This window comes from Anthonomus grandis, chromosome 8, assembly GCF_022605725.1.
Source record: "Anthonomus grandis grandis chromosome 8, icAntGran1.3, whole genome shotgun sequence".
NCBI lineage: Eukaryota > Metazoa > Arthropoda > Insecta > Coleoptera > Curculionidae > Anthonomus > Anthonomus grandis.
The window spans coordinates 5,520,211-5,548,164 of NC_065553.1; the positions used below are offsets into that span (position 1 = coordinate 5,520,211).

The following is a 27,954-nucleotide window of genomic DNA, read 5'->3' on the forward strand; positions in this document are numbered from 1 at the left end:
ATTGTCTTTATTACTTATAATATTGGGATCGGCGTTTTCGATATTTTCGTTTAAGTCTGATCTTTCAAAAACAGATAAATTAATGTCTTGTACACTCACATTCAGTACATCCGATGTCAAGAACTCATTAAAGCCGTTATCACTGTCATCAGTGGTGTTGGTGTGGACAATATTTGGGCTTGAAGTTTTCAAAGACAGCGCCGTAATGTTTCGCGATCGCATACTGGATGTTGATGGAATATTCTGCAACAAAATTTTCACAAATGATAATATGTGGTACTTACGTACTATCGGAGACTTAAGTCATGTCCCTACACATCACCTTACAGGTTATATGGATAACTGCAAAACACGACAACTTAGCGCTTAGGAAAATTGTCAAATGAAAATGTCAATATGGAAAGGACCATTCCTGTTGATAGTATTAAGGCATGCTTAACAAGAATGCCAACTGTAAGACACAGCATAGGGACATGACTTTTAAGTCTCCTATAGTACATGTTTTACATAACAAGGAGTTATGAAATTCAAGTAGGTATCTCTTAGAATAAAGTCTATACAAAATAAAATCCATTTAGTCAAATGTCGTGTTTTTCCCGGAAATCTCGGATATTAGTTTCGAATACTTATAAATCCAGGATATATTTTAGGTATTCGGGATTTTATTACTTTTTAAAACGTTAGGTATTTTCTTCCAAAAGTCCAAAACGCACAATTTTGCCTCCATTTAATCGGCCCTGTAACTCTTGCGGTTTTCGAGATCCCGTATGTAAACACCCTCCCCGAATTTGAGACACCCTGTATAGTTAAAATTAGTAGCTGCACTAAAAATTTTTCGGTAAAACATGATAAGAACCTATGTCTTAATACCAACTTTTAGTCCCATAATTATGATAAAAGCATGAAATATTGCAATCATTTGATTTGTAATCACTTAAAAAAAAATAATAAAAACATTAATACTACTTACCATTTTACGTTCCATCACAATTGCATAAACAACAAAAAAACACCAACAAAATGAGAAACCAGAGCAAAACAAATTAAAGCCACCTACACGAACGTCCGTCGTCTCTTACCAATTATTAATTTGCGACTAACGCTTATTCAACAAATTATGTGGGCCTGTAAATACATATAAAGAAAAGCATATGCGGCTATAGCTGGCACAAGAAGCACACACGTTCAAATGGTTTGAGCTAATTCCATAAAAAGAACAGCATAAGTGCCCATGTTCATGGTTACTTATGCCATTCTTTTTATGTATTAGGAACAAAGTTGGTCTTTATGCTTTTCTTTTTATGTTTTTGAATAAAAATATTTAATGGAGTATGCACTTGTGCTTTTTTTAATTAAAAAAAATCGTTTAAAAAATTTTTTTTTGGCAATTTTTTTTTTTATATGATCAGTCAATCCCAAAAGATTCCAAAAATGCAAAAAACAGAAATTTGAAAAAATCGACTTATGCTCTTCTTTCTTAGCACGGCAGAACAGTATGATATACCTAATTGGATCAAAATAAATTTATTTTTTACTTTGAATCAAACCTCGAGGAGCTAAAATCAAATCTTGGACCTGATATTAATAGATTAATTGGGAATAATAAAATGAAAGATGATCATTATAAATTGGGCACAGTGATTCACCAATTTGGTTAAGATTCTTGCTAACTCTTCACCTAGATAACAGCGAGCGCCGAATATAAAAATGTGTGAAGCTTAGCGTCATATGTCGGTTGCCATCAACCTATTTATAGTCCTCGCTTGCTGTTATTTAATCAATATAATGCCCATACCCTGAAATTCCCAAGCGATTTTATTAATTTTAACTTCTTTGGGAGATATTGGCATAATATTATTTAAATAACAGAAGGCGCGGACCATAAATAGTTCGCTGGCAGACTACATATGCTACGTTCTCGATTTGCTAGCAACTCATCGGATGCTACCTTCACACACATGTCATATCAACTGTCTTTGTACTTGTCATATTTTAGCGCCAAAATACATGTAAATAAAATTACCCAAAACAACTTTTGGTTTTGAGAGTTTAACGTATTAATTCAACTAATTTACCTTAAGAACTCAATAAATCGTTAAAAAAAAATCAAATTATGGCTAACTCAAACGAGCAAGAATTACGCGAGGCGCAAAGCCAGTATCTGGTTTTTTTGGATGATGAAGTAAGTACCCAGCATTTTTACTGTTTTATTCAATGTAACTTGCAAAATTTCCTTAGGAAGATCAAGGCAAATACAGCCAGATGATCAGGAATATGATAACGGAAAAAAGCCAGCGCTTAGTTGTCAACATAAATGATTTGAGGCGAAAAAATGCTTCAAGAGCATTGGCCTTGCTGAATAATGCCTTTGAAGAACAACTCGCTTTTCAGAGAGCCCTAAAAGACATCATTTATCAAATTAATTATGAATACGCCAAGGAGAATGAAGAGTTCTTTATTGCATTTGAAGGTAGTTTTGGTAACAAACATGTAACACCTAGGACACTGACTTCTGGATATCTTGGAAGCTTGATTTGTGTAGAAGGGATTGTTAGCAAATGTATGCCGCTTGTACTTATCTATTCAAAAAGCACATTTGTAATTTTGACTTATAGGTTCATTGGTATATCCTAAGCTTGTAAGGAGTGTACATTACTGTCCAGCCACTAAAAAATTCATGGAAAGGAAATATACAGATTTAACATCTTTGGAAGCAGTGCCAACCTCAGCTGCATATCCGACAAAGGTCAGTATTAAAAGAATTATTAGTGTTATTATTTATGCTTCTTCAAGTTTAAACTATGTGTCCCTTTGGAAATTTTGTACTTGTACAATCTTGTATATATCCTGCTATATGTCAATGATATCTCTCAAATTCCAATTAGGGGCAAATTTACTATCTTTGCGGATGATACAACATTACTTTGGCATGACACTGACACCAAGAGATTAAGGAATATTGTTGATGAAGATTTAATTCTTGTAAAGTCATGGTGTGAATCTAATAGATTAACTTTTAATATTTCTAAAACTAATATTTTAACTTTTAAATGTAACCTTGGAACTGTCACTTTGCAAAATGAAACAATAAGTCCTTCTGAAACATGCAAATTTTTGGGCCTGACGATTGATAAGCAATTAAAATTTGAAAATCATATCTCCTCTTTATTAGGGAAGTTATCATCCAACTGTTATGCTATTAGAGTAATAACACATTCTCTGGGACGTGATGTGGCCAAAATTGCCTACCATGCTCTTATAGAGTCTTATCTGAGATACGGTATTGTGTTTTGAGGTGTGTGCTCTCAGTATTTGTTCAGCTATCTATTAATTTTGCAAAAAAGAGCCATACGCTATATGTGTGCAGCTCCCTTTCGTAGCCCCTGTAGGCCATTGTTTTTAAAACACTCTGTCCTGACATTGCCATGCCTTTTTATTTTAGAGACTGTTTGTCTTATCCACAAAAAATTTCGCCATCAACTTGGCCCCTCCTCCTCGGGTTACAATCTCCGAACAACCTTCTCTTTACCTCTACCTATCCCAAAAAGTGAGCAGATTAAGTCCTCTTTTGTATATGGGGGCAGAAGGCTTTTTAACCACCTACCCCTTTATATAAGGCTAATAAATTGTGAAAAATGTTTTAGGAAAAATATAAAGAAACTCTTGCTTGCTAAAGCATTTTATTCTGTAGACGAGTTTTTAAATACAATCTTTTGACAGTGAAGAATTTTGCGCAGCGTAATGTGAATTCTTACTACCCTTTCTTTGGGTGTGTTCTATATTCTATGTATGTAAGAATTGTTAAAATTTTTATATTTTTGTAAAAGATTATGTTGTCAACTATCTTTAAGATTTTATATAATGCTTTGTTAACAACAGATGATGTTATGTAACAATAAAGCTATTTTTGACTTTGACTTTGACTATAGTTGCAAAACATGTATATGTATAAATAACCTAATAACCTAAAATTTAACAAAAGTCTTCTTCTAAATTGCTTCTCATTGTAATAAAAAGTACATTACTGATATGTATAAAAAGATTATTTACAATCAGACAGACAAAATCTACAAATAATATTGGACTAAACATCCTATGTAATAAACTGGAAAGTAACAATCGCATTTATACAGGATGCTACTGATTTTCTCTTTACACATGTTAGATAAGATAAACTCTTAATATTTGTAAGTAGAATTTCGTGGATGGAGCCTAGCTCTGTTTGTACGTAAATGACCCAGTGTATTATGTACTTGAAAGGTTTTTACTTTATTTTATATAAACATAGCTTGGAATTTTAAATATTATTGTTTTATTTATTTTATTAGAAGTCATTGGTAAACAATATACTGACTTAATGTATATTTCATGTAAGAGTTGACTTAATTAACATATTTTACAATTAATTTTTTTTATAAAATAATATACTTGTACTTATTTTAATTCAAAATCCTTAAAACTATTAAAAATAAATTTGTTTCAGTTCATGTTACTCAAGTAGTGTTGCAGAAATAATGTTTTTGTAGCAAAGCTCAAGAAGATCATTTTTTGTCAGATCATAATGGCAGAATAATTGTGTCTTCAAAGCTTCTTTCTTTAATATTGTGATGTGAAGTTCATCTGGTGAATTCAATATTAATCATTGCCAAAGCCATACTTATAGTAAAGTGTATTTGGGAACTGCTTATCATATTTAAAATATTTCACTTTTAACAGTATTTAACCTTTGGTGTTCATTTTTGTTATTTATAGTAAGTTAAATCAATTTCTTCAAATCTAGAAACTTGTATTGTATTTGTGTTTTATAAGGGAATATACCATGCTGTCTACCAATCTTTGCCATTTTAAATAGATTCTCATATTCATGCACATTGAATATGATGTTTAGCTGACTCAATTGAGCTGTTCATCGAGTCCACCTCCATATAGGAATGTCCACTTTCCATACATTTTTATTCAATAACAGATTGTTATTGAACAAAATTGATGGCTTGTTTGGTGGAGCAGATTCATAAATTGTTAAAATTATACTAATGTTGTAGTTGCCTTTATCATATTAAATATTTTATTACCTCACTGTTGGTATGTTAAAAATTATTTAGAATAAACTCCTGTTAAAATCTTTAAAGTAAGTTGAACAAAAAAATAAAAATTATACTCTTTTATTTATTTCTTCCCACACAGATGCTTGCATCAAGGAGAATATAACTACATAATTCGGATTCTAACACTATAATAACTTATGACTGTGTAACTATGACTTAAAATGAGAGAAAAAATAAAAACTCCAAGTCTTGTAGTTAGTTCAACTTAGGTCATCTAGTTTATAAGGTCTGAGATGAGTCAGGTAGGTCTCTTTAAGATGATGAATGAGTTCTTTCAATTTAATGAATTGAATTATTATTGGATACAAGCTAAGTTGAGGAATACAATACAAATGAATACAATATGGCGAGTATAATAAAATAACTTGTGATGTCAGAATTTGGAGCACACTTTAGCATATGTTTAGATTTAAAAGTTTTATCACCAGTTGTCTTCTTTTTATCTTCATTTTTTTCTTTGGTTTTGACTCATGATTCCTTCTTAAGTGATTCTGACTTTTCTTTATCCATAGCATGTTCATATTCATTGCAAGTAGAACATTTGTTGTTTTTTGGTTTAAAAAATGACTGATTATATTGGGTGAAAAATATTCTTCTATGGGTAATTAGACTTACTCCCAGCAATTTATTTTTTCTGAATTCTTCCATAAGTAAATCAAACATTGTCTTAATACTAAGATTAGGATGTAAATAGAGGCATTTAGTGGATTTTCATGTGTAAGGCTTTCGACGAACGGAAACCTTTCAATGTGTCCTTTCATTCTTGTCATATTGTATTACATTTGTATTGTATTAGAAAATTGATGAAAACAGAGAAAACAGTCACGGTTTCACAATATATTATAAATGACGATAAATGGCCTGTAATTATTTATATGTTTTGAGACTGTGACTTCGTGTTTTTGTCAATTTTGTTTGTTGGTTTCTTTTAGAATAATGACTGCGATTTTTGTATCTTCTTATTAGGTCTTGTGGCGTTTTATGGGCTCGAGCTTTTTGTCCTCTCTTGTTTTTAACACCCTATTCTCCAATTTCAGTCCTATTTAAGATTGGAATATTTTAATACATAAAGTTTTGCAAAAGAATAATTGAAAAACTTGATGCTTAATTTCCATTGTAGTAAAAAAATATTATTTTTGAGAAAAATATAGAACAAAAAACGAGAGAAAAAATGAGAAAAAAACCCCAATATTGATTCCAAAAATTCTGGCATAGTACTTTATAACGGCATATTTAGTGCTAATTCGAATTGTTCTATCTTCTGCTTTAATAAAACGTTGTCCTTAATTTTCCCTCTTCTCCTTTTGCCTCCAAATTTCTCATTCAGAAAATCTATGGCTTTTCTCATTTCCCTAATTTCAGACTGCACATATTTAAAAATAGATTTAATTTCACCCATACCTTCAGAATCCCTCAAAATATCACAATTTGTTGAACGCCTGTTTAATTGAGTTGTCGTTTTATAACATTCTCACTTAAGGTGTTCATATTTTTTCAAATACCCAAGTTGTAATAAAACAACTGTCAATTGCACTTACAAATCCTATAATAATCCTGTGGGTGATGTTGTAATAACACAAATCCAATTAAAAGAATTATTTCTTTGGAAAAAAACGGTTTTAAGAAGAGACAAACTTGTAAAAAGTCCGACATACACAGGCGATGTTGCCAATCCTGTGATCAAATGATAATGGAAAATGCTTGTATAATTTGAAGCCTGTAATATGCCACAAATATAAGTTAAAAAAAACTGTTTTTTTATGTGATATAATTGATATTAATATAAATGATAATTTCGAAGGAGAACGAAATTTGTGAATGAAAATTTATTATACACTCTATTGTACTTTTTAGGATGAAGATGGCAACACACTAGAAACAGAATTTGGTCTTTGCAAGTATAAGGACCACCAAACAATAACCATCCAAGAAATGCCAGAAAAAGCTCCCGCAGGTCAATTACCCCGCGTGGTGGATATTATTTGCGATAATGATTTGGTAGATGCCTGTAAGCCTGGTGATAGAGTGCAGGTGGTTGGGAACTTTAGATGCCTACCTAACCATCAGGGAGCATTCACCAATGGGGTGTTCCGAACCATCGTTATAGCAAACAATATCAAACAGCTTAGCAAAGAATCGAGTCCTTCAATTTCAAGGGAGGATGTACAGAGATGCAAACAACTGGCCAGAAATAACAAAAATATATTTAATTTATTGGCCAAATCTCTTGCGCCTTCCATACATGGACATGAGTATGTTAAAAGGGCCATACTTTGTCTTCTACTGGGTGGAGTAGAAAAAGTTTTGCCAAATGGCACTCGCCTCAGAGGTGACATAAATGTACTTCTTATTGGCGATCCTAGTGTGGCTAAATCTCAACTGTTAAGATATGTTTTGCATACGGCTCCCAGAGCCATTCCCACAACCGGAAGAGGCTCTTCCGGAGTTGGTTTGACTGCTGCTGTCACCACAGATCAGGAAACTGGAGAAAGAAGGTTAGAGGCTGGAGCTATGGTATTAGCTGATAGGTAAGACTGACTTTTTCCTATTTGCCAATTGGAGCAGGAACCATAGAGTTTAATCCCCTGAATAATAATTATTTGTAACAATAAAAAATCATAAAAATTGACCTCAGAAATTCCTCTTTTATTTAGGGGTGTGGTATGTATCGATGAATTCGACAAAATGAGTGACATAGACAGGACAGCAATTCACGAGGTGATGGAACAAGGCCGGGTAACATTAGCCAAAGCAGGTATTCACGCCAGCTTGAATGCCAGATGTTCGGTTTTGGCCGCGGCCAATCCTGTATACGGAAAGGTAAAAAAAACTTTTATTATTATATTTTCGTTTATTCTTTTCTTTTTATTTCTTTAATTATTTTTACATATTACTACTATGTTTATGTTTTCTACTCTCAGGATCATTTATAATAGACTATAAATTTTAAACTCAAGACTCTACTATAAATGCATATTTTTTTAATTCAGTTATGAATTATTTTGTATCTTATTTCAGCATTACCTATAGAATTTTAAATTGCAAGTGTTTTTCAATATTAATCCATCATTTTTGTTTACATACATCAAATCAAATAGTAATCTACTTTATAACATAATATAATATATAATTTATTCAACATAAGAAATACATGCTTAATACAGGATAGATGTAAACAAAATTAATCTGTAGTACCAATACAATAAAGTACACCTAGGTGCAAGCACCTGTATGTGTATAACTTAAAATTAATTATATTACTATACAACATAATTATATTTACTAGCGGCCCCATACCACTAATTTACATAAACCTGAGGGTAGTGCATTTAAAATACAGGTAAAACAACTATAAGACACAAATATTAAAAATTTTAGAAGAGGAAAACGTTAATAGTTATTTATAGAAGGTCAAGTAAGGCATCATAATTTTCATAGATAAATCTTTTACAAAGTTCTGAAAATTTTTGCTTATTTGTAATCTCCCGAATTGTCCGTGGTAACTTATTGAAAATTTTTGGTCGTATTACAGAATTACATCTTTGGCTTCCATCGAATCTGCGAAATGGTACATTAAGATGTCTTTCAGTTAGTTGTCTGGTTTCATGTTGGCACAGTATAAAGAACAAGACAGTAGGTTCACTCTCTTGCGGCCGTTTGAAGTAGGGACTTTTAAACAATGCTGACTTTTTTTACGCGGTCTTAAATTATTATTTAGTTTCGGCGGCAATCCTTTACGATACGGGGGGTGTTTGAAACATTTTTAATAAGGAATATTTTCGTACATCGTGGCGGGCGGCGTGTAATATATGGAATTTTTTGAAATTAAAGGCAATTTGAAAGGCACTTAAAGAATATTATTAAGTATCTCTTTTGAACAAATAACTGTAAGAAAAACACTTGGTAGATAGCTTTAAAATTAAGTTTATTAGAATGTACACAACCGAATCTTAGCTTTACGTTCCTTTCACGCTCTTTTCTCAACTGACCAAAAAACTACCTACCTAATATTACATACACTTAGTTAATAATAACTTCGTTAATCTACCCATTTTTTAAATATTTAATAAAATTTACATAATAATGTGATAACAACACTCAGCATATGGAACTCGGTAACAGTGAAGTATAAAAAGGCAGTTAAATAAAAAAAACTTATTAAATGCCTATACTAATTAATGAAATTGATGAAAGAACAAACCACTAAAGTTAAAATAAAACGAAAATAGGTGTTTTACAACCTAGAATTCATATAAATATGCAAAATAAATATAGTTTTGCATTGGGGATTATAGTACACATCAATATTTTTAAACTTAAACCCTTAAAAATCACCCTTAATGACGAAAAAAATGCAGTTTTAAGTATGGTTAGACAGTATAAGTGGCTAAAATTTATATCTTTCAAATGATTGCAATGCAACTAATAATAAATCGGATAGCTTTCACTATTAAAAACCACCACTAATAACAGAATATTACCAAAAATTTTGCATTTTTTTAGATTAAAATCACGATTTAAAAAAAATATGTACTCTAAATCGCTAATACTTTTTAAACATATTATTGGTACCTATATATAGTCCATTGTAGAAGGCTACGCTTTAATTTTTGAAATAAATACATAATTTTTTATGAAATTTTTTTTTAAAACTGCAACTATTTTTGTTTTGTTCCTAACTTTTTTAATTTTTATGCTAATGACTTACAATCAAGTTTATTTTTAAAGTTTTTGATAGTACATACTTGAAAAAACGTGCTAGATATTTGTCTAAAAAACGTGATTTTTTAAAATTATTTCAAGTTATTATTTTACGTCATTATAATTTGTTATCTAAAAAAAGGGGTTATGTTCACACAGTTGTATCTCGGCGCCTATAGAGCCATATTGGCTTTATAGAGCCTATAAAGCCAATCTTTTATTTTTAAACCAACTTTTGTTTATTAGATTTTTTTGTAGGATCTTAATTTTCCGAGATATTTAAGAAATACTGAAGAAAAGCGTGTATTTTTTTCTGTGAACTCATCCATTTTTATTTAAAAAAATTGTATATAGACTTTCCTCCATTTATATAACCTGGTATTATTTGCCATTACAGAGATTCCCATGATGTTTATTCTTATCTTGAACACAGTGTTTAGTGATATTTCAGCCTGTATCAACAAAAGAATTGTGATTAGCTCTGAGTTGAGACCTCGTATTGTTTTTACTATTCACTGTATTGAGTCGGATAGTCTTTCCAATAAAAAAAGGCGGCCGACACTTCAAATATAGAAGAGTTATGGTGTCATAATAAAATATATGACACCATATATTTAATATTTCATAGCTCGAGTTTTAAGAAGCAATGAAAAAAATATTTATTTTTATGCAACAGTACTCTATTATTTAATCATAAACTAAATAATATGCATTAAACACAGCAGTAAATTATATAATTTTTAAAGTCCAATATTTCCGCACAACGCTATTATAGTTCTAATATTGAAGACGCCCCTGTATACTAACCACCAAAAGTTTTATGCGATAAGTAAGCCTGTACGCGGACACGAATAAACATCGACGGGCCGAATGAGACCTAAATTCGCCACCGGGCAGCAAAAAAGAGTAGCATCAGAAAGCGAGTGAGAAAGGCAACATTTTGGGCGGCGCTTAGAGTGATCCTTCTATTCTAGTTTATGTTCGGTGATGTTGGTGACTTATGTAGTTTTTATCTTTAAGTTTATACCAGAATACACAACTGGAGTATAGATATAAGGATCTGATATTAAGTATTTTGGTATCATACAAGAGCGAGGTGGGGTACAATCTGTCTTTTTTATAGATTATTTTGATAATATAATTTTGAACAGTTTTTAAGGATTCAAGAGCATTATTGTAGAGTCCACCCCAGGTCACTATACCATAGCATATCAGAGATTCCACAAATGATCCAATAATTCCGTGTACGATTATCCAATATATTTCTAATAAGGAAAAATTTATGAATTAAGCTTTTGAGTTTAGATGTTAAGTTTTGAATGTGTGGTGTCCATTTTAATTTTTTGTCTATTATTATACCTAGATGTTTAGTGTTTTCTACTTCTTTTATAATACAGTTTTGTTGTTCATCAATAACTATTTCCTTAAAATTTGGCCGATTTGCATCTGTTAGAGAAAAGGCGAGATAAACAGTTTTTAAGATATTTAGGGACAATTTATACTTGTTTAACCACATCTTTACCTTCCTCAAGCCATTTATGAGTTTCGTTCTTACAAGAGTCCAAGTAATATCCATAAATACAAGAACTGTGTCATCCGCGTAAGATAGTGCCATGCCACTCAGGGAATCTCTAATTTTTACCATTTGCTTTCTTTCTTGTAGATAGTTTGTAAAGAGCCCCAACACTACACCCCTAATTCGATATCTTTCAAGAACATGAAGTAACTTAGAATTACTTATTTACAGTGTCGAAGGCCTTTACTAGATTCATAAAAACCGCAACACATTTTTTTTCCCTGCTCCAATCCATCTTTTATTTATACCATGATATAATAGCAAATTGTATACAATTTACCATGAAACAATACAAAATAAAACGGAACATAAAATACACATCATAGGGTGGTGATTTTTTTGAAAAATATCAAAAAAACATATCTGCAGATAGCTTTCGTTAATGAAAAGTTTTTAATGCTAAATAATGGTATAGATAAGACATTGTAAAATAAAATAGCTCAAAATCTTGTTCAGTCTTTACACAAGCAGGTTTTGCCTACCTCTAGTGAGATGACTATGAATGGCTTGGTATTAAAATTTTTTGGATATTTTGCTTTAAATATAATAGAAGAGGGAAGTGGCTAATAATTATCTATTGGTTTCTTTTGATGTAACTAATCTTTTCACTACAGTGCCTAAATCTGGAAGTGTGAATATAATTAAAAATATCTTGAAGGACAAAATAAATAGCATTATTTCCCTAATAACATTACTTAACCACTGCCCTTCTCAAGATTTTTTCCTTTTTAATAATACGTTTTATCAACAGCCAGATGGCCTGGCTAAGGGCAGTTGCTTATCTCCATTTTTGGCGGAGGTCTTTATGGATCACATGGAATCAAATTTTATAATGACTGATAACAATAAAGAAATTTTCAATTGGTACAGATATGTTGACGATTGTCTCTGTTTCTTGAATTGTGACACAGTAGGAGCTCAGTTACTCTTAAACAAGCTAAACCAAATACATCCTAAGATTTCTTTCACACTAGAAATTGAAACAAATAATAATTTGAATTTTTTAGACTTAACCATACATAAACAATCAAATAGTTTAGAATTTTCAATACACCGGAAACCCACTCAAACAGACCACATAATTTCAAATGTTTCCAATCACCCTCACCAACACAAAATGGCTGCCTTTAATTGTTACATTCACCGTCTTTTAAGCATTCCTCTATCTCCTTCTAATTTTCAAAACGAAATAAATGTTCTTAAACAAATTGCTTATAATAATAACTATGACCCCAAACTAATTAATATTTTAATCAGAAAAATAAAATTAACAAAAATTAAAAAACAGATTTTTCCTGATGTTAAAAAAGATAGTAAATTCATATCTCTACCATTCATTAATTCTCATCTAAATAAGAAAATCAACAATAGCTTCATTAAACACCAATCAGAATTACAAATTTCTTGAAACAACTTGGGTTCGATTTTGATCAATACCAAGGATAAACTTGACACATTATCAAAGAGTGGTATTTACAGATTGCAGTGTGATTCTTGTGATTGTTCATATGTTGGACGAACTAGCGAAAAACACGCATAGCCGAGCACTTAAGTAGACCCTCATCTGCATTTGGTGAACATATAAAATCTAACAACCATAATTTCAGTCCAAAGTCTAATTCTAAAATTCTCCAACAGGTAACCTCTAAGAACTATAACCGACTAGATTTTCTTGAAGTCATTTATATCACCAACGAGCTCATAAAAAATCCCTCTTGTTTAAATATACAAGTGAACCTTAACAGACCTTACGTTCCAATACATAGAAGACTCCACAATTAAAATATTTTATAAGCATTGGCAACTTTCTAATTTAAAAGTTCGCTTTACATCCTTAAAGGATAACAACTTCCTCATCCGAACAACAATTAACTCTTGTAGTCTAATTTGTGCCACCAATTTATACCCAACTCGCACTACCGCACATCATTTACGACAATGACATCTAGACCGATCTGTCGCTACTACCACTCTGATAGGTTCGCATAATATAAATATTAATTTTAAAGTAAAGTTAACTGTAGTCTAACCTAATTTGACACACATTTTTTCCCGCCATCTAAGAAACCACAATAAATGTAAACAAAACACAAAGGAGACCAACGTTCTCCCCTTTTTAAATACTGTTCGTCCTGTTTGGTGTTCTGTATAGTCTTAAGTGTGTCTAAATGTTACGTGTAATTTTAATAATATCGAATGTGTTCCTACTATGGTAAACTTCTGGGCTTAACTGACAAGTGAGTACATTCCATTCGTTCACCTTCGACTCTAGTGTCTTTACGCATTTAACACCCAACTCATTTCAGTTAGCACTGATGATGGCTCATACGCCGAAAGCGCTCTGCTAAGCTTTTAAAATAAAAATTGCTCTGAATACATCTGGTTTGATTGATTTGTATTGTTAAATATAATAAACACTCCTATACAGGGTGTTCCAAGAATCAACGATAAGCCGAAAACGGGCAATAGACCAGGGATTTAAAAAAAATCTATTTTGAATACTTTTAAAATTACAGGCATTCGTAGAAAACCGACACCCCCTATTGATGTTTTTAGTACTGTGCTTACAAATTTTTGAATTTCTTAACAATTTATTTTTAATGTAACCCTGAATAAACCCGATAAATTTCAAAACCAAACTCAAACACAGCGGTTCACATTTTTAAGAAATCATCAGATTTTTGCCGCTTTGAGTTGAAAATTGTGTCTTTTGACCAACTTTAACAAACTCTCCTAGAAAAGAAAATTAATTCACTCTTTGGCAAGTGATTTCAAAAGTTGGCGTATCTAATCTAGATGCTAAGATACTTGCTAGATTATTGGTTCAATAGGGGTGTATTTTTTTAGTACATAGTCAAATGAACGCCGCTACTCTAAGCTAAGTTAATAATTGCATAGTCGAAATAAATGAAATAAAACTTTACTTAAGTCACAACTAATGTTCAAATTATCTGCCTCCATTCTTTTACTTATTCTTACTCCGCCACTTTTTATATTTTGATTATTGTTCCCCATAAAGTAGGTAAATTTAAATAATTTATTTAAATTGGGTGAACATAGAAATGTTGGAAGTTTGTTCCTTGTCAGTCGTTAGTGGTCTATGAGGAAAGCTTAAAAGAAACAAAAATATCTTTCAACATTTTAATTACTGGGGAACAATCAAATTTATCCCTAAAAAAACCATTCATAGCTTAAACATATCTTTTGGAAACATAAATATAAATATAAAAAAAATAATAATATCTGATCCACAACAGATTGGTGGACACTTAAAAATAAATATATAATATTAATTTATTTAACATTTTATATTCATTTTAATTAATCTCGAATAGTACGACCAATACAAAACTCCAATGGAAAACATCGGTCTGCAAGACTCCCTACTCTCACGTTTCGACTTGCTATTCGTCATGTTAGACACGATCGACGAAAATACGGATCTGGAAATATCGGATCACGTAGTTAGAATGCATATGTACAGGAACCCGCTGGAACAAGACGGTGAGGTCCTACCTATGGGTTCCACAGTTGACATTTTTAGCACGAGCAACCCGGACGAGGACGATCTGAAAATAGTGCCCACTTATGAGAAATACGACGCATTATTACATGGAAACAGTAGAAAAAAGTCTGATAAGATTCTCAGTGTCGAGTTTATGAGGAAATACATTCATTTCGTGAAGATTTTGAAGCCGCAGCTCACTGATGAAGCGTCGGAGATTATTGCCGAGGAGTACTCGAGGCTTCGGTCGGAAGATGTTATGGATAATGATGTTGCTAGGGTAAGATGTTTTTTTGCGTGTAATAAGTTTTTAATCTCGTGGTGAATGTAAGTGCTAATATTTAAACTTGTTTAAAAAAGTTATTTACAAAACAACACTGGACGATTGTTGATAAACATCCGATTTTGCCTTGTCAGTATACGCACTTCAGTATTCAATTATTGCTTAGTAGTAAACAAACCGTGAATATTATCGGTAGTATATTTAATTATGGGCCCAAGAAAAAAGTCTAAATTAACGGAAATAAGTAACGAAGAGTTCGAGGCATTTTATAGAAGGATTTGTGGGATATTGTTTTATTATACTGTAAGTTATTAAAACAAAGTGACAATTTTAGTAGGACAGAAAAGAATAAATTTGACCTAGTTTTGAGTGCATTGATAATGTTACAAATAAGTTTTATAAATATCATTACACTAAATTATGTAAATGTTTATATTCGCAATATTTCTTTTTAAGTATTTAAATTTTTAAGATGGTTAATTAGTTTATAATAATTTTTTTTTAAATTGAATTAAATATAACGAATTTTTTTCTTTTCAATAATTTTATTTTTCTTTTCAACAAAGAGCGTATAAGTATATCTATTGAAATAGTGACGTATCACCTAACAAAATAGGTGATCAATTAATTATATGCCCCGGTATCAAGACCATTTCAACATGACTCTATAAGAAAATTATATATCGGTTGTATAGAGAGAACAATATAAATAATATAAAATTTAAGTAAATTAACAGACTATATACCTGTTTGATTAATTTTAAATTATACGTAAATCATTTCAACGATCCACGTTTTTAGCTGTTTATTTTTAATTTCAATTTCAATGTATTGAACAAACTCTATAACATAGAACATCAAAAGTATACATTATGATTAATACAGTTGGAAAATAATGGACATTAAATGTCAAGTCACTTTTCTAAAACTATAATACTAAGCTATTAAGCTAAATAAGATACCCAAAAATTTAAAAATAAGATTATACCCATATTCAGATAATGACATCAAATGAATTGTTAGCAATGGATTTTACCCATTTCACAATTCTATGATAAGATTTTAAACGGATGATACATGATGTTGCTACAGATGATATCAAAATATTTTCCCGCTCACTCCGAGGTAATTCATGTTTACAATAAGTAATTTTGATCATGAATCTTAAGACTGCTTTTACATATAAATGTTCTGTGGATAGTATGTTAGTTTCTTTAAATAATAATTCTGTTGGATACCTTCTATTTTTAAAAAACATGATTTTCAGGATATATTTTTGAGCTACACATAAAGCATTCATAACATTTTTTCGAGCATTTCCCCATACAACTACACCAACTAGATTCCACCAATGAAATATATACCATTCTTAATATAGTAATGTCCAGAATATTTCTTAGTTCATAAAACTTAAAAATTAATTTTCTTATTTTTTTTTCTGACATAAATTACAAAGTTTTTATACGTCAAATTTCCATCAATAAGAATTCCTAAATATTTAACACTTTCTTTCTTTTTAATTGTTTTTTTCACATTTACAGTTATTTGTTTCTATAATACAGTTTGTTTTGTGTAGCATAATACTCTGGACATCCGGGATAGTACATTGAGTCAAAGTAAAAGTTCTAAATTAGCCATTAATAAAGTTTAACGTACCTAGTGTGGAATGGAAAGAAAGTATCGCTGGTTTAGGACTTCAAATAAAACTGATTTTATTTCAGAAGAATTGCCGATATTTCGGACTTCATTTAGGCCATCTTCAGGGACATTTCTGTTTATAAAATGTCGAGTAATGAAATAAGCAAGCATTATGAAGTGTTGCGCTGGACATCTACGTTATAAAATTTTCTTTTTCTTTTTAACAAAAACATCAAAATTTAAGGGACAAAACAAAACAGCTCATAAATATACCCATCGGCGTCTGCTGCTGAAATCCTGCTTTGTCCTAAGTCCTAAACCTGCGATACTTTCTTTCCGTAGTTTTAGTTTTATCCTCATTCAAAGAATGCAAATTACAGTATTTCACATTTTCTGAAGCTATAGTATTCCCATGTACTTTCGCTTACTACTACAACAGCAAAACCATAAATACTTCCTTCCTCCAAAATAAAAAAGAAAACACTATTTACATAAACATTAAATCCTACCCTGGGGCACACCATATTTTAAATTAGCGTAATCACTCTTTACATCTTCAGTCGTTACTTTTTGTACGGTCACCATACATAGTGCATTCTCGGTATTTGAATTGCTTTTGATATTAAGTTGAACTTACTTAAAAACATATTAAGCTTAAGCTTGACACATTTTTCTATCAGTTTACTAAGTATACTTACAAGTGCTATTGACCTATAATTATATAGCATTCTACTATCACCATGCCTATGCAAAGGAATAATAACAGCTTGTTTTAAAATGTTTGGGTATATTCCTGAGCTAAACAAACAATTTCTTATATGTTTTAATGGTCGTATATACTCGGGTAGTTTTTTTTTCAGAATTTCCGAAGTAACACCATCTTCACCACAACAAATATCACTCTTTATTAATTAATTTTAATACTTGTGTACATAAATTTTCCTTCTATGTACAATATGTGTAATGGTGAATGAACGTGGACTTTTGATGTAAGAAATTATTAATTTTTTTGATTTATTTATTTATGACTTTTTGATTACCCTTTTTTCTGACTGTGTTTTTCAATTTATGTATTTTTCTTTTAGAAAGTAAATAAGTATAGTTCTCTTTTGGACTTGAAAAAGACATCAAAGAATATTCTAATATTCATCTTCCTAACAGTTTTTCAATAATTCAGTTCCCGGAGGTACTTCCTATTTAATATGGTGTTTGATTCTACATAAATTAATTAATTTTACATAAACAAATAATACAGTATTTTTACGAAGATTATAATAGCCTAAATGTTTTTTTAATTGACACCTTTATTTATTTTCCCAAGACCCAACCGGTAACTGCTCGTAGCCTCGAAACAATGATCCGTCTGTCGACTGCGCATGCAAAGGCGCGCATGTCGCGTACCGTCAACGCGGAAGACGCGCATGCGGCCATCGAGCTGATCCAATACGCTTACTTTAAAAAGGTGTTGGAGAAGGGTGACAAGAAAAAGAGGAGGAGGGAGAGCCAATCGGAGGAGAGCGAGGATGATGACCAGGAGAAACAGCAGAGGCCTAAGAAAACCAGGAGAGCGGTAAGTCGTGCAGTAAATGAAATATTCCAGTTAGTATGCTCTAAAACATGATAAAGTTACGGCATAGTTCAAAGATATACCGTTGATTCCTACTACTATAAATCAATTAAGGAGACCATTAAGCCCCATTGTGCAAAGTCCAACGTTTTTAAATAGGAGCATAATATAGAATAGTAAATACAACTATCTCTTATAAATTCAAACACTGCTTAATAACTTATTCTACCTTGCTCTAAATTTAATTGTGTTTCACTGTCACTATCATTATCTAAACTTATTATTAAGGGTTAAATACATATTGATATTTATAAACGCGTAAGAATTTTTTACTTTTAAAACATGTTATTTGGTGGTTTTCCAATTATCGGCTGTAATATTATACAAAATATTTTTATTCAATAGGTGTTCTATATATCCCTTCTGAACTAAGAAAATTTATAATTCTGGCTCTAACTATGATTATTGCTAGATTGAATTATATTCTCAGCCTCCACTGCTAGGATTTCTTTAACATTTTTATTTATATTTTGGGTAAAATTAAATTTTAAGTTAAGGTTAAGGATATTTTCTTCTTCTTTGGTGAAAGATACATTAGTGAGGTTAAGAAAGCGTTTATGAAAAAAAAAGCAGTTCTTACCCAGCCCCTCCTGTTCTTCAAAATTTACCGTCGCTCTAAGATTATTTGGTGTGACCAACATTTTCAGTTTCCTACTTAGTCTATTATAAGTATTTCTACGTCATCTCTACACTGGTAATGAAAAGAAGAAAACTCTATAAAGGATAACCTGAGAGTCAAATTAAAATATAGGTATTTCAGCCCCAATAATGTGGCAGTGGTTCATGACTGCCAGAAGGGCAAAAAGGTGGATCTTCTAGAGAAGCTAGAGATTACAAGAGCGAAGAAGAGTCCAGTTTTGACTTGCGTTAACGACGTGTTCAATTTTAAGCCAGGACTCATTTTTAATAACATCATCTAGTCCTTTCTTTTCAAGCTATCGTATGAACGGTGTGGCTAGGTCAACGCAGCAAACCTTAAGAGTTTTGCTGTGAGGTTGTAGGTTCGAATCTCGATAGTTTCTTTTTACTCTTTTATTATTTTCTTGTATTCGAGGTAAGGTCTCTTTGAGAATATGGACGACTTCTTTCTATTTTAAGCTGGTTTTGAATTGCGTAATCGTTAAGAATGTCAAGTTTCCGCTGAAGATCAACTTGCGCATCACTGAGCGGAACCGGGTCATCAGCATATAAAAGCAGTAGGGTACTAGTGTATGTGTTACGGGTAAAGTTAGAATAACGGTTAAACTTAGGTTTACCCGGATAAACTGCACAATACCCAGAAAACATGGGTAAAGTCCAAAATATTAATAAAATTGTACACGTTTCGGGCTTTACCCGGGTAAACCGCGTTCTATCCGCCTTGGCGTGGTTAATGTTAAAAAATAATGCCATAAATATTTGGAGAAATTTATTTAATTAAAAAAACAGATTTTACAAATCAAAGGTTACACTAAGGCCGTCGTCCCACCAAAGATACGCGACAGCGACGCGAAGGCGATACGATTTCGCCTGGACACATTCAGACGACATGCAGTTGCTCCACCAAAGATACGCGTTTCGTGTTTCCTACGTTTAGTTGTTCAGTTTAGTTCAAAATGTCATCGAGTGAAGACAAGGATGTAGTTGCAATGTATTGGTATTTGCGGAATAGAAAAAAAAATAAAAAGGCAAAAAAAAAGAAAATGGTGGGTGCATCCTTTTATTGAGAAAAATAAAAAAAAAGAATGTTTGTTGCTGCTAAGGAGCTGCACAGACATCCATTAAAATTTAAATCTTTTTACCGAATGTCAAAGGAGCTCTTTTTAGAATTGGTCGAAAAAGTTAGACCTTACATTCAAAAAAAAGATACAAATTATCGAAAAAGTGTGAGTGTTGAAGAACGGCTGTTAATTACGCTAAGGTAAGTTAATAACATGATTTTTAACGTGCAGTTGATCCATTACGTTTTAGTGCCAAACAAATTTTCTGCTATTTTTTTTTATAAATGTATGTTCTTATAATAATGTAATTTAAAGAAAAACAAATAGGTATGGGGTAAAAAGATTTAAAAATTTTTTTTTGCAAATTTTTTTGGCACTATAACGTACTTATTTAATGGGGAAACATGCCATTTCTAATTATTCATCAACGATCAACGATAAGAGCTGTTAAAGAAAATATAAATAATAATATAGACCAAACTTTAATCTTTTTATTACGGTTAATACAAAGTTAAAGTATTTAATTTGGTAAAACACGTAAATGTGTTGAAATTTAATTAAAGCCACTTTTTTTAAACTCGATTTCCGGTTGGATTCTGGAACTCTTGCGAATGTGTTGTGCTAGTGTGGTTTGGCCACCGATTTTCGACCTGGATACCGGTAGGGGAAGCTAAAGGTGTGACGCTTGTGCTTCTGCTATACCATTCATTGTCAGTACGTCCGTGCATCCAGGAATTTATACTGTAGTTGTGAAGAGATGATGATGTGGATGGCCCTGTACTAGTGTAGAATGTACCCGATTGTCCATGATTAGCATTGGATGTTGTACCTGAAGACGTATTATCTAAAATGTTATCAATAAGACCCAATACGTCTCTTTTAAATCGTCTGGTTTGTTGAGGGTTCATCTGGTTTACTTCTGGTAGTAAACTTAATAAAAACATTTTATTTGGGTCCTTGGTTTCATCTCTGTTTTTACGACTTTCACAAAACTCTACAAATGCTTTATCGGGATCAAGTGCCTCTGATTTCCGTTTTTTAGCTTTATTTATAGCTGTTTTTTTAGTGCCCTTTGTTCTAAGCTGTGGTTCTATTTGTTTCGTCATATCAGGTTCAGTATCTTCCACTGCAATTTCATTTTGGATCTCCGTATTTTCGGATTCAGATTCATTTTCACTTTCGAGATTTTCCGAATCTCTGGCAACTGGTGATGGTATATTCCCTTGTGAATCAGAGTCCGGAGCATTCGTCTTTACAAATGGCACTATAAATTGCATACTCTCATTTAAATAGTATGGCTTTTTAGATTTAGCCGATGATCCACTGGGAGGTGATTTTAAATTCCTCACAAACGCTGATCGTACATTTTTCCATTTTTGTTTACAGGTGCTTACTGCAAGAAAATAAAAATTATGTAACATATAATTATTTATGTTATTTTTTTAAATACTTTTTTTTTTGTTTTATTGTACCTATCACATAACCTGGGTTTTTTCTTTGTTTTTTTTTCAGATATCTTGCCTCGGGATGTACGTTTAATTCACTACACTTTTATTTTACAACAGGACAAAGCACCATAGCAAAAATTATCTTTGAAACAACAGATGCTATTTGGGAATGTCTCCATAACCAATATATGCCAATTTCCAATCAAGATCAATGGAAAATCATAGCCGATAGATACGATAAATTATGGAACCTGCCTAACTGCCTGGGGTCAATCGATGGAAAACATATAAGAATACAAAAAATGCCTAAAACTGGCTCTGAAAATTTTAATTATAAATCGTTTCACTCTGCTGATGCTGATGGGAATTTTATTATGATCGAAACTGGTTATGCTGGAAGAAATAGTGATGGTGGAATTTTTAAAGCATCGCGAATGGGTCGGTGGCTACAACAAGAATTATTGGATTTGCCAGAACCCAAGCCCCTGCCTCTTGATGAAACTGGTCAAAATTTTCCGCATTACTTTGTTGCTGACGAAGCATTTCCGCTTCAGATATATCTTATGAGACCATATCCGAAAAGACGGCTAAATAACAAAAATCGAATATTTAATTACCGATTAAGTAGGGGTCGCAAATCTGTTGAATGTTCATTTGGCATGATGACTGCAAAATTTCAGGTGTTATCAACTGCGATTCGTTGTAAAACAGTGAAATCTGTAAATCGTATCGTTCGTTCAGTTTGCATTCTTCATAACTATATTCGTAAAAAAGAAGGAAGACCCTATACAGAGTATGATGCAGATGATGAAGGGGAAGAAGATATTAATGACAGACCAGCTGATATGTTTGCCAATAACCAAGAATTAATTACTTTATCTGAGAGGTCGAATGCACAAAACTTAAGAGAATATTTATCTCAGTACTTTCTACAAGTACCTCTACCTTGGCAATGGAAATATACCATTAATGTTTAGAACCTTTGTAATTTTAATTTTTTACAAAATACAGTGCTGTCACGATAAAAAGAACAATCCAAAAATTAAAATTTGGGATCTATAATTTTTTTAAATCGAAAAAATGCCCGATTTTTATTTTTATTGCGGATTTTTTGATACAAAAATTGCTTATACAGGGCAGCCTGCAAAAAAACTTTTCTTAAAAAAAAAATTGGGCTGTGTATAAATATATAACTTTTGTTTCTTTTATCGTGAAAGCCTGAATTACCTGCGCTGTTTACTTCCTTGGCTACTGCTGCCCAAGCTTTTTCAGTCAAATCTTTTCGCGAATATTCTAATAGCTTATAATTATATAAACAAGCATGTTTTTCTACAGCATCTACTAATTTTGAATTAAAATCTAGTTCAGCATTTTGTTGTGCCATAATAAACAAAAAAAACAACACTTTGATAAATGAAAAAAAAAACGCCAAGACACACAGCTTGAATGTTGCTTCGCAACTGACACGTCCAGTCTCCCGGCAACACGACGGCGACACGCTTTTGGATGTGTCTTCGGCGGAGCGTTGGTGGAAACAAAATAATTTTAAAACATGGGTTGGACACGAAAGATACACGCTGGCGACATCGCGGCGATGTGTCGTCGCTGTCGTGTATCTTTGGTGGGACGACGGCCTAAAACTGTATCCTAACAAAGTAAAAGATAATATAATCTATTTGTTCAAACAAGACAAGCTGCTGTGACATTTCGAGTTACAAAGATTTCCAATAGCTTTACATTTACATTTGGTCATGCATTTAGTTTTACATTTGCATCGTTTATAACCTTGACCTCCTAAAAGTGACTGTTCGTTTGCAAGTTGTCTTAAATTTTTCTTTTCCGGTGATACACTTTCCATCTCAATAAGCTTCTCACTGAACACAGAAAATTGGTTCCTGGAAAACATTTCTTCGATAGTTCCTCTCTTGTTCGCTAGCTTACACAAATCGTCGTCAGTTTTCTCGATAACTGTCATGAGAATGTTTCTAAAATCACCCCTTCCTCGATCAACGTCTGGAATTTTTACTCTCACTGTATCTCCACCAGAACATGGGGGAAACTTTGAATTAGATAAAGCTTTCATCTTCTTTGCTTGATTTTCTAAATTTCTTTTTGCGTTTAGTCTGTTTGACTGTATATTCCTTTGGTACAAGCAAAGTTCACACCTTATGTATTTAAATTGTCACACTCTACACACTTGCTCTGATTTTCTGAAGTTTCTGTATTACTAGCGTTTTCTCGATAATTATTGTTGCCATTTTCCATATTGCCACCTTCAGTAATATCTTCTTGCAAATTGTGTGGTTCTGGGTCACTATCCATAGACTGGTTTATATTTATTTCTTGTTGAGGCTGTTCACCTAAACCAAATTCCCTTATCACTTTTTCGAGCTCTTCTTCGGTTCGTAGATTTTCAATAGGTTCTTTTGGAAAAGCTGATGTGGATAGGCCGACTTTAATATCATGCCCAAACATGGCGGCATAAGGAGCTTGTTTTATCTCATCATGGTATGCCCTATTTTTCATTAACTGAACAAATCTTAGATCTTCTGACCATCGCGTGCAGTTTTCATCGTCCATCCACGTCATAAGCATGTTCTGTATATCTTGATTTGCTCTTTCCACGCTGCCTTGTGACTGACTGTGACGCGGTTTCCCATGGACTATTTTAAGGCCACTCCGCATCGTACATAACTCTTCAATGACATGGTTGGCGAACTCCCGGCCGTTGTCCGATGTAGTATAGATGGGGCGCCGAAAATACAAAATATGTCTACCAGGCTCTTAGCTATAGTTTGACCGTCGGATCTGTGTCTACGAAAAGAATGCGGGCGAAATTTTGAAGCGTTGTCACGTCTTACTGCAAAAATGAAATAGTATTGAATAAAAAGTAAATATAATGGTAAAATTAAGCTATTTAATCGTAAAAAAGATAATAAATAATGTAATGCAGTTTAAACCATATTTTTTAGTTCTATTTGCTAATGTTTTGCATATTATAAAATCCAATATTGACTAACATTTATCCGAAATTCCTAATAAAACTTACAAAGCCGGCAACGTCGTGCTTTCGCGGAAGCATCTCGCTGTTTGGGGACAGGTGATTGGTTGATGACATCGCGGCCAATAATTTATTATTTTTATGCAGCGCTCTGTCTTTCTCTATCTTATTGAATCGCATCCTATCAGGTTTTGTGTAATTTTCTGAATAATATCGATTCCTTGTGGATTCAGTGGCGGCGGCGTATGTTAATACTTTTGAGCTATTAAACTGTTTTTATTGTTGTATTTTTAGGTACCTACTTAATTTATGACCTATGACTTTTGAGTAGTGTATCATAGTTTAGTTTATTTGCTATTATTATTGTTGCTGTTTTGTTGTTGTTTTGTGTTATTTGTTTCTTTGTTGTTAAAGTTCATAATTTTTAACAGTTTTTGTGTTATTTACGTTAAAATGAATAACTTTATTCATAGAAAGACAATTCATAGCCAGGCAAGGGAAGTGATTGCGAATGTTCATAGGTAAGTAAAATGATAATAAGAGAATTATAAAGCCTAAGCACAGTTATGAAAAAAAAACATTAAAATAAAACCATAATTTATGCGACACTAAATTTCAAAAATTATGTACCTAATGTTGTAATAAATAAAAATCATATTCAATGAAATAAAACCAAGCTCGATTGCTTTACAAACAAAAAGATTTAAAGTTAATGTTGGCCATTTTGAATATAAAATGTCTATAAATATAAGTAATATGAATTGGAACGACGACTAAAAAAAATCGAATATCAGGATTATATACTTCTTGTACAAATTCTTAGGGTTTACAATGAAGAAGCTACTAATAACTTCGTTAATTTACCAGTAAAGCGCAAACTTGAAAGAGTATCTCAATATACTGGCGTAAGCATTTCAATGGTGAAAAAAATTCACAAAGAAGATGAAGAAAGAATGCGGACGAACCCCAAAAAAATGCTTTCTAGTCCCGGCAAAAAAAGACCGCGAATGACGAAGGTGGAACAAGACGACAACTTTAATTTTCAAATAGTTAAACACCTAATAAATCGAATTTATATGGGTTTAAAGTTGTGCCTACTAGCAGAAAGCTGTTGCAAAAATTGCCAGAAGAAGAAAATATTCCAAAAATAACATCTTTAAGGTATAAATACCTAAGAGAAATAAAAAAACACCGAGCCGAAGGTCGCAATATTGTCTATTTAGATGAAACTTGGATAGACAATGACCTAACGTTTAAAAAATGCTGGCAGAGTGAGACTGTTACTGGAGTGGTTAGCAATATATCTTCAACAGGTACAAATTGATTATACTTATTTAAATAATAATTTAAATTATACATATTATGTAGTAAATTCAATGTTTAAACAGCATAATTCGGATTATCTGCCGTGCTCTTTCCCTCGCGATATCCAGGCATCGAGTACGGCACTCTTATTTTAAGTGAATAAACTAAGTAGGTGTATTACAAATTTTGTGTTTTCTTTACTTTACTTTTATCTCAAACTTCTCTAATCTTGTCTGTCATTTTTTTATTACATATTTACAAATAAAATATTGTAGAAGACCTTAATTTCCAAATTAATATCTTACCTACAAATACCTATTTTAAAATTAAAACCAAACCATATTTTTTAATATTTAATACAATCAAATCTGTGTAATTGGTTTATAAAATTTCGCACGTCACTGGCCATTTCATGAATGAAATGAGGCGGGTCTAGTCTACAACCACGTTCCCCGCACCGATACCGCTTAGCTACAGATTGGTTGGGCAGACTTTACTTCCTCAGCCCTTTTCGACGTTATTGGACGTATTTGAACAAACTTAGTTAAGTGGTCCTGATACACCATAATAAATTTGTATTCTCTATCCGGATGGGATTGCATGTCAATTAGATCCACTTGACAACGGCTGTTCATCTCCGAAAAAACCATTGGTTTAACCACAAGTCCTTTTTTGGCAGATTTCAGTTTCTTTCGGCACCCTTCACACAAGCGCAGATATAACTTAATAACATCTTGAGTTATATTCTTGTACTTTTTTTTTAATTTGCTTTCCATACGGTGCTTACCGCCATGTCCTATAGCTAAATGTGCATCACGCAAAATGTCAAACATTTCGTCGTTTGTAACGTAATATTTAATGCTATATTCACCTGACGATACACGAGCAATAAGCTTTTCAACAGAACATATTTCAAACCTATATTGTAGCGTAGTCTTAGTTTTAGAGTTTTTTGCCAACTTGACTGATTCTAACATTTCTTGGTATTGTTCATTATTAAAATAAAAACTATTTGCACTTTCGTAGACACCAACTCGTTAAAAACTTCATAAAAACGCTGTGCTAAACGCGCACGTCCACTCTCTTCGGTTGCCATTTTAGAACTGAACTAAACGTGGTGAAAGATGATGCAATAATAATTCCTACATCCAACTTTACCCACACAAAAGCGGATAGAACGCAGTTTACCCGGGTAAAATCCGAAATATGTGTAATTTCAATATTATTTCGGACTTTACCCATGTTTTCTGGGTATTGTGCAGTTTATTCGGGTAAACCTAAGTTTAACCGTTATTCTAACTTTACCTGTAACATATGCGTCAACACTAATGCCGCTCACCCTCCGACTCAAAAAAGGAGAGATAAAAAGGTTAAAGAGCGATGGGCTTAATGATTCACCCGGTAATACAACTCAAGTCAATTTTAAACTCTTTTGTGAAGCCATCACTAGCCCTCACCCTAATCGTCGTAACCTCTTATAATTCTTTTAATATTGTAATAAACTTATGCCCTTGTTGTGCAAAAGCTTTTACTCAAATCTTTTATAGAGATCTGAAATCGGAGAGGATTCAGAAGGAGAGCTGGTCTCGACTCAGGGTTCCACCAGATCCAGTAGAAGAGGCGAATTAAACGAAACCGCTGCAGAAGAGGAAGAATTGGCAACGGAACTTCCATCGAGCCTAAACGGGCATGCGTCCCAAGAAAGTATGGAGGTCGATGAGTCTCCGAAGGAAATTAGTCAAGATAGGTGACTTATGTCAAGTTAAACCATGGGTTTATTTGGTAAACATGGTATCAATTGTTTTAGGCTCTCGACATTTAAGACTTCGTTATGCAAAGCTTTTCAAGAGAACCGCACTCAAGCCCTAAGTCTTACCCGGATAAAGGACTTCGTAAACAAGGACAACTCCAGTCCGTATTCTCAAGGAGAAATCTCGGCAGCCATAGAAAAGATGTCAGACGATAATCAAGTTATGATGGCGGACGGCATAGTGTTCTTGATTTAATTTTAATTTCATTTGTAAGAATTCAATATTTTTTTTACATAAAGTGTGTTTTTAACTTA

General features: G+C 32.4%; 1 protein-coding gene across 1 annotated transcript; it reads left to right on the plus strand.

Moving 5' to 3' along the window:
* The first annotated feature begins 1,983 nt into the window (after positions 1-1,983).
* Positions 1,984-27,954, plus strand: LOC126739119 (DNA replication licensing factor Mcm3). Its single transcript, XM_050444647.1, has 9 exons — positions 1,984-2,182; positions 2,239-2,560; positions 2,616-2,746; positions 6,960-7,633; positions 7,760-7,925; positions 14,718-15,167; positions 18,130-18,378; positions 27,437-27,636; positions 27,697-27,954. The coding sequence occupies exons 1-9, from the start codon at positions 2,114-2,116 to the stop codon at positions 27,893-27,895; spliced, it is 2,460 nt and encodes an 819-aa protein (XP_050300604.1). The 5' UTR covers positions 1,984-2,113; the 3' UTR covers positions 27,896-27,954.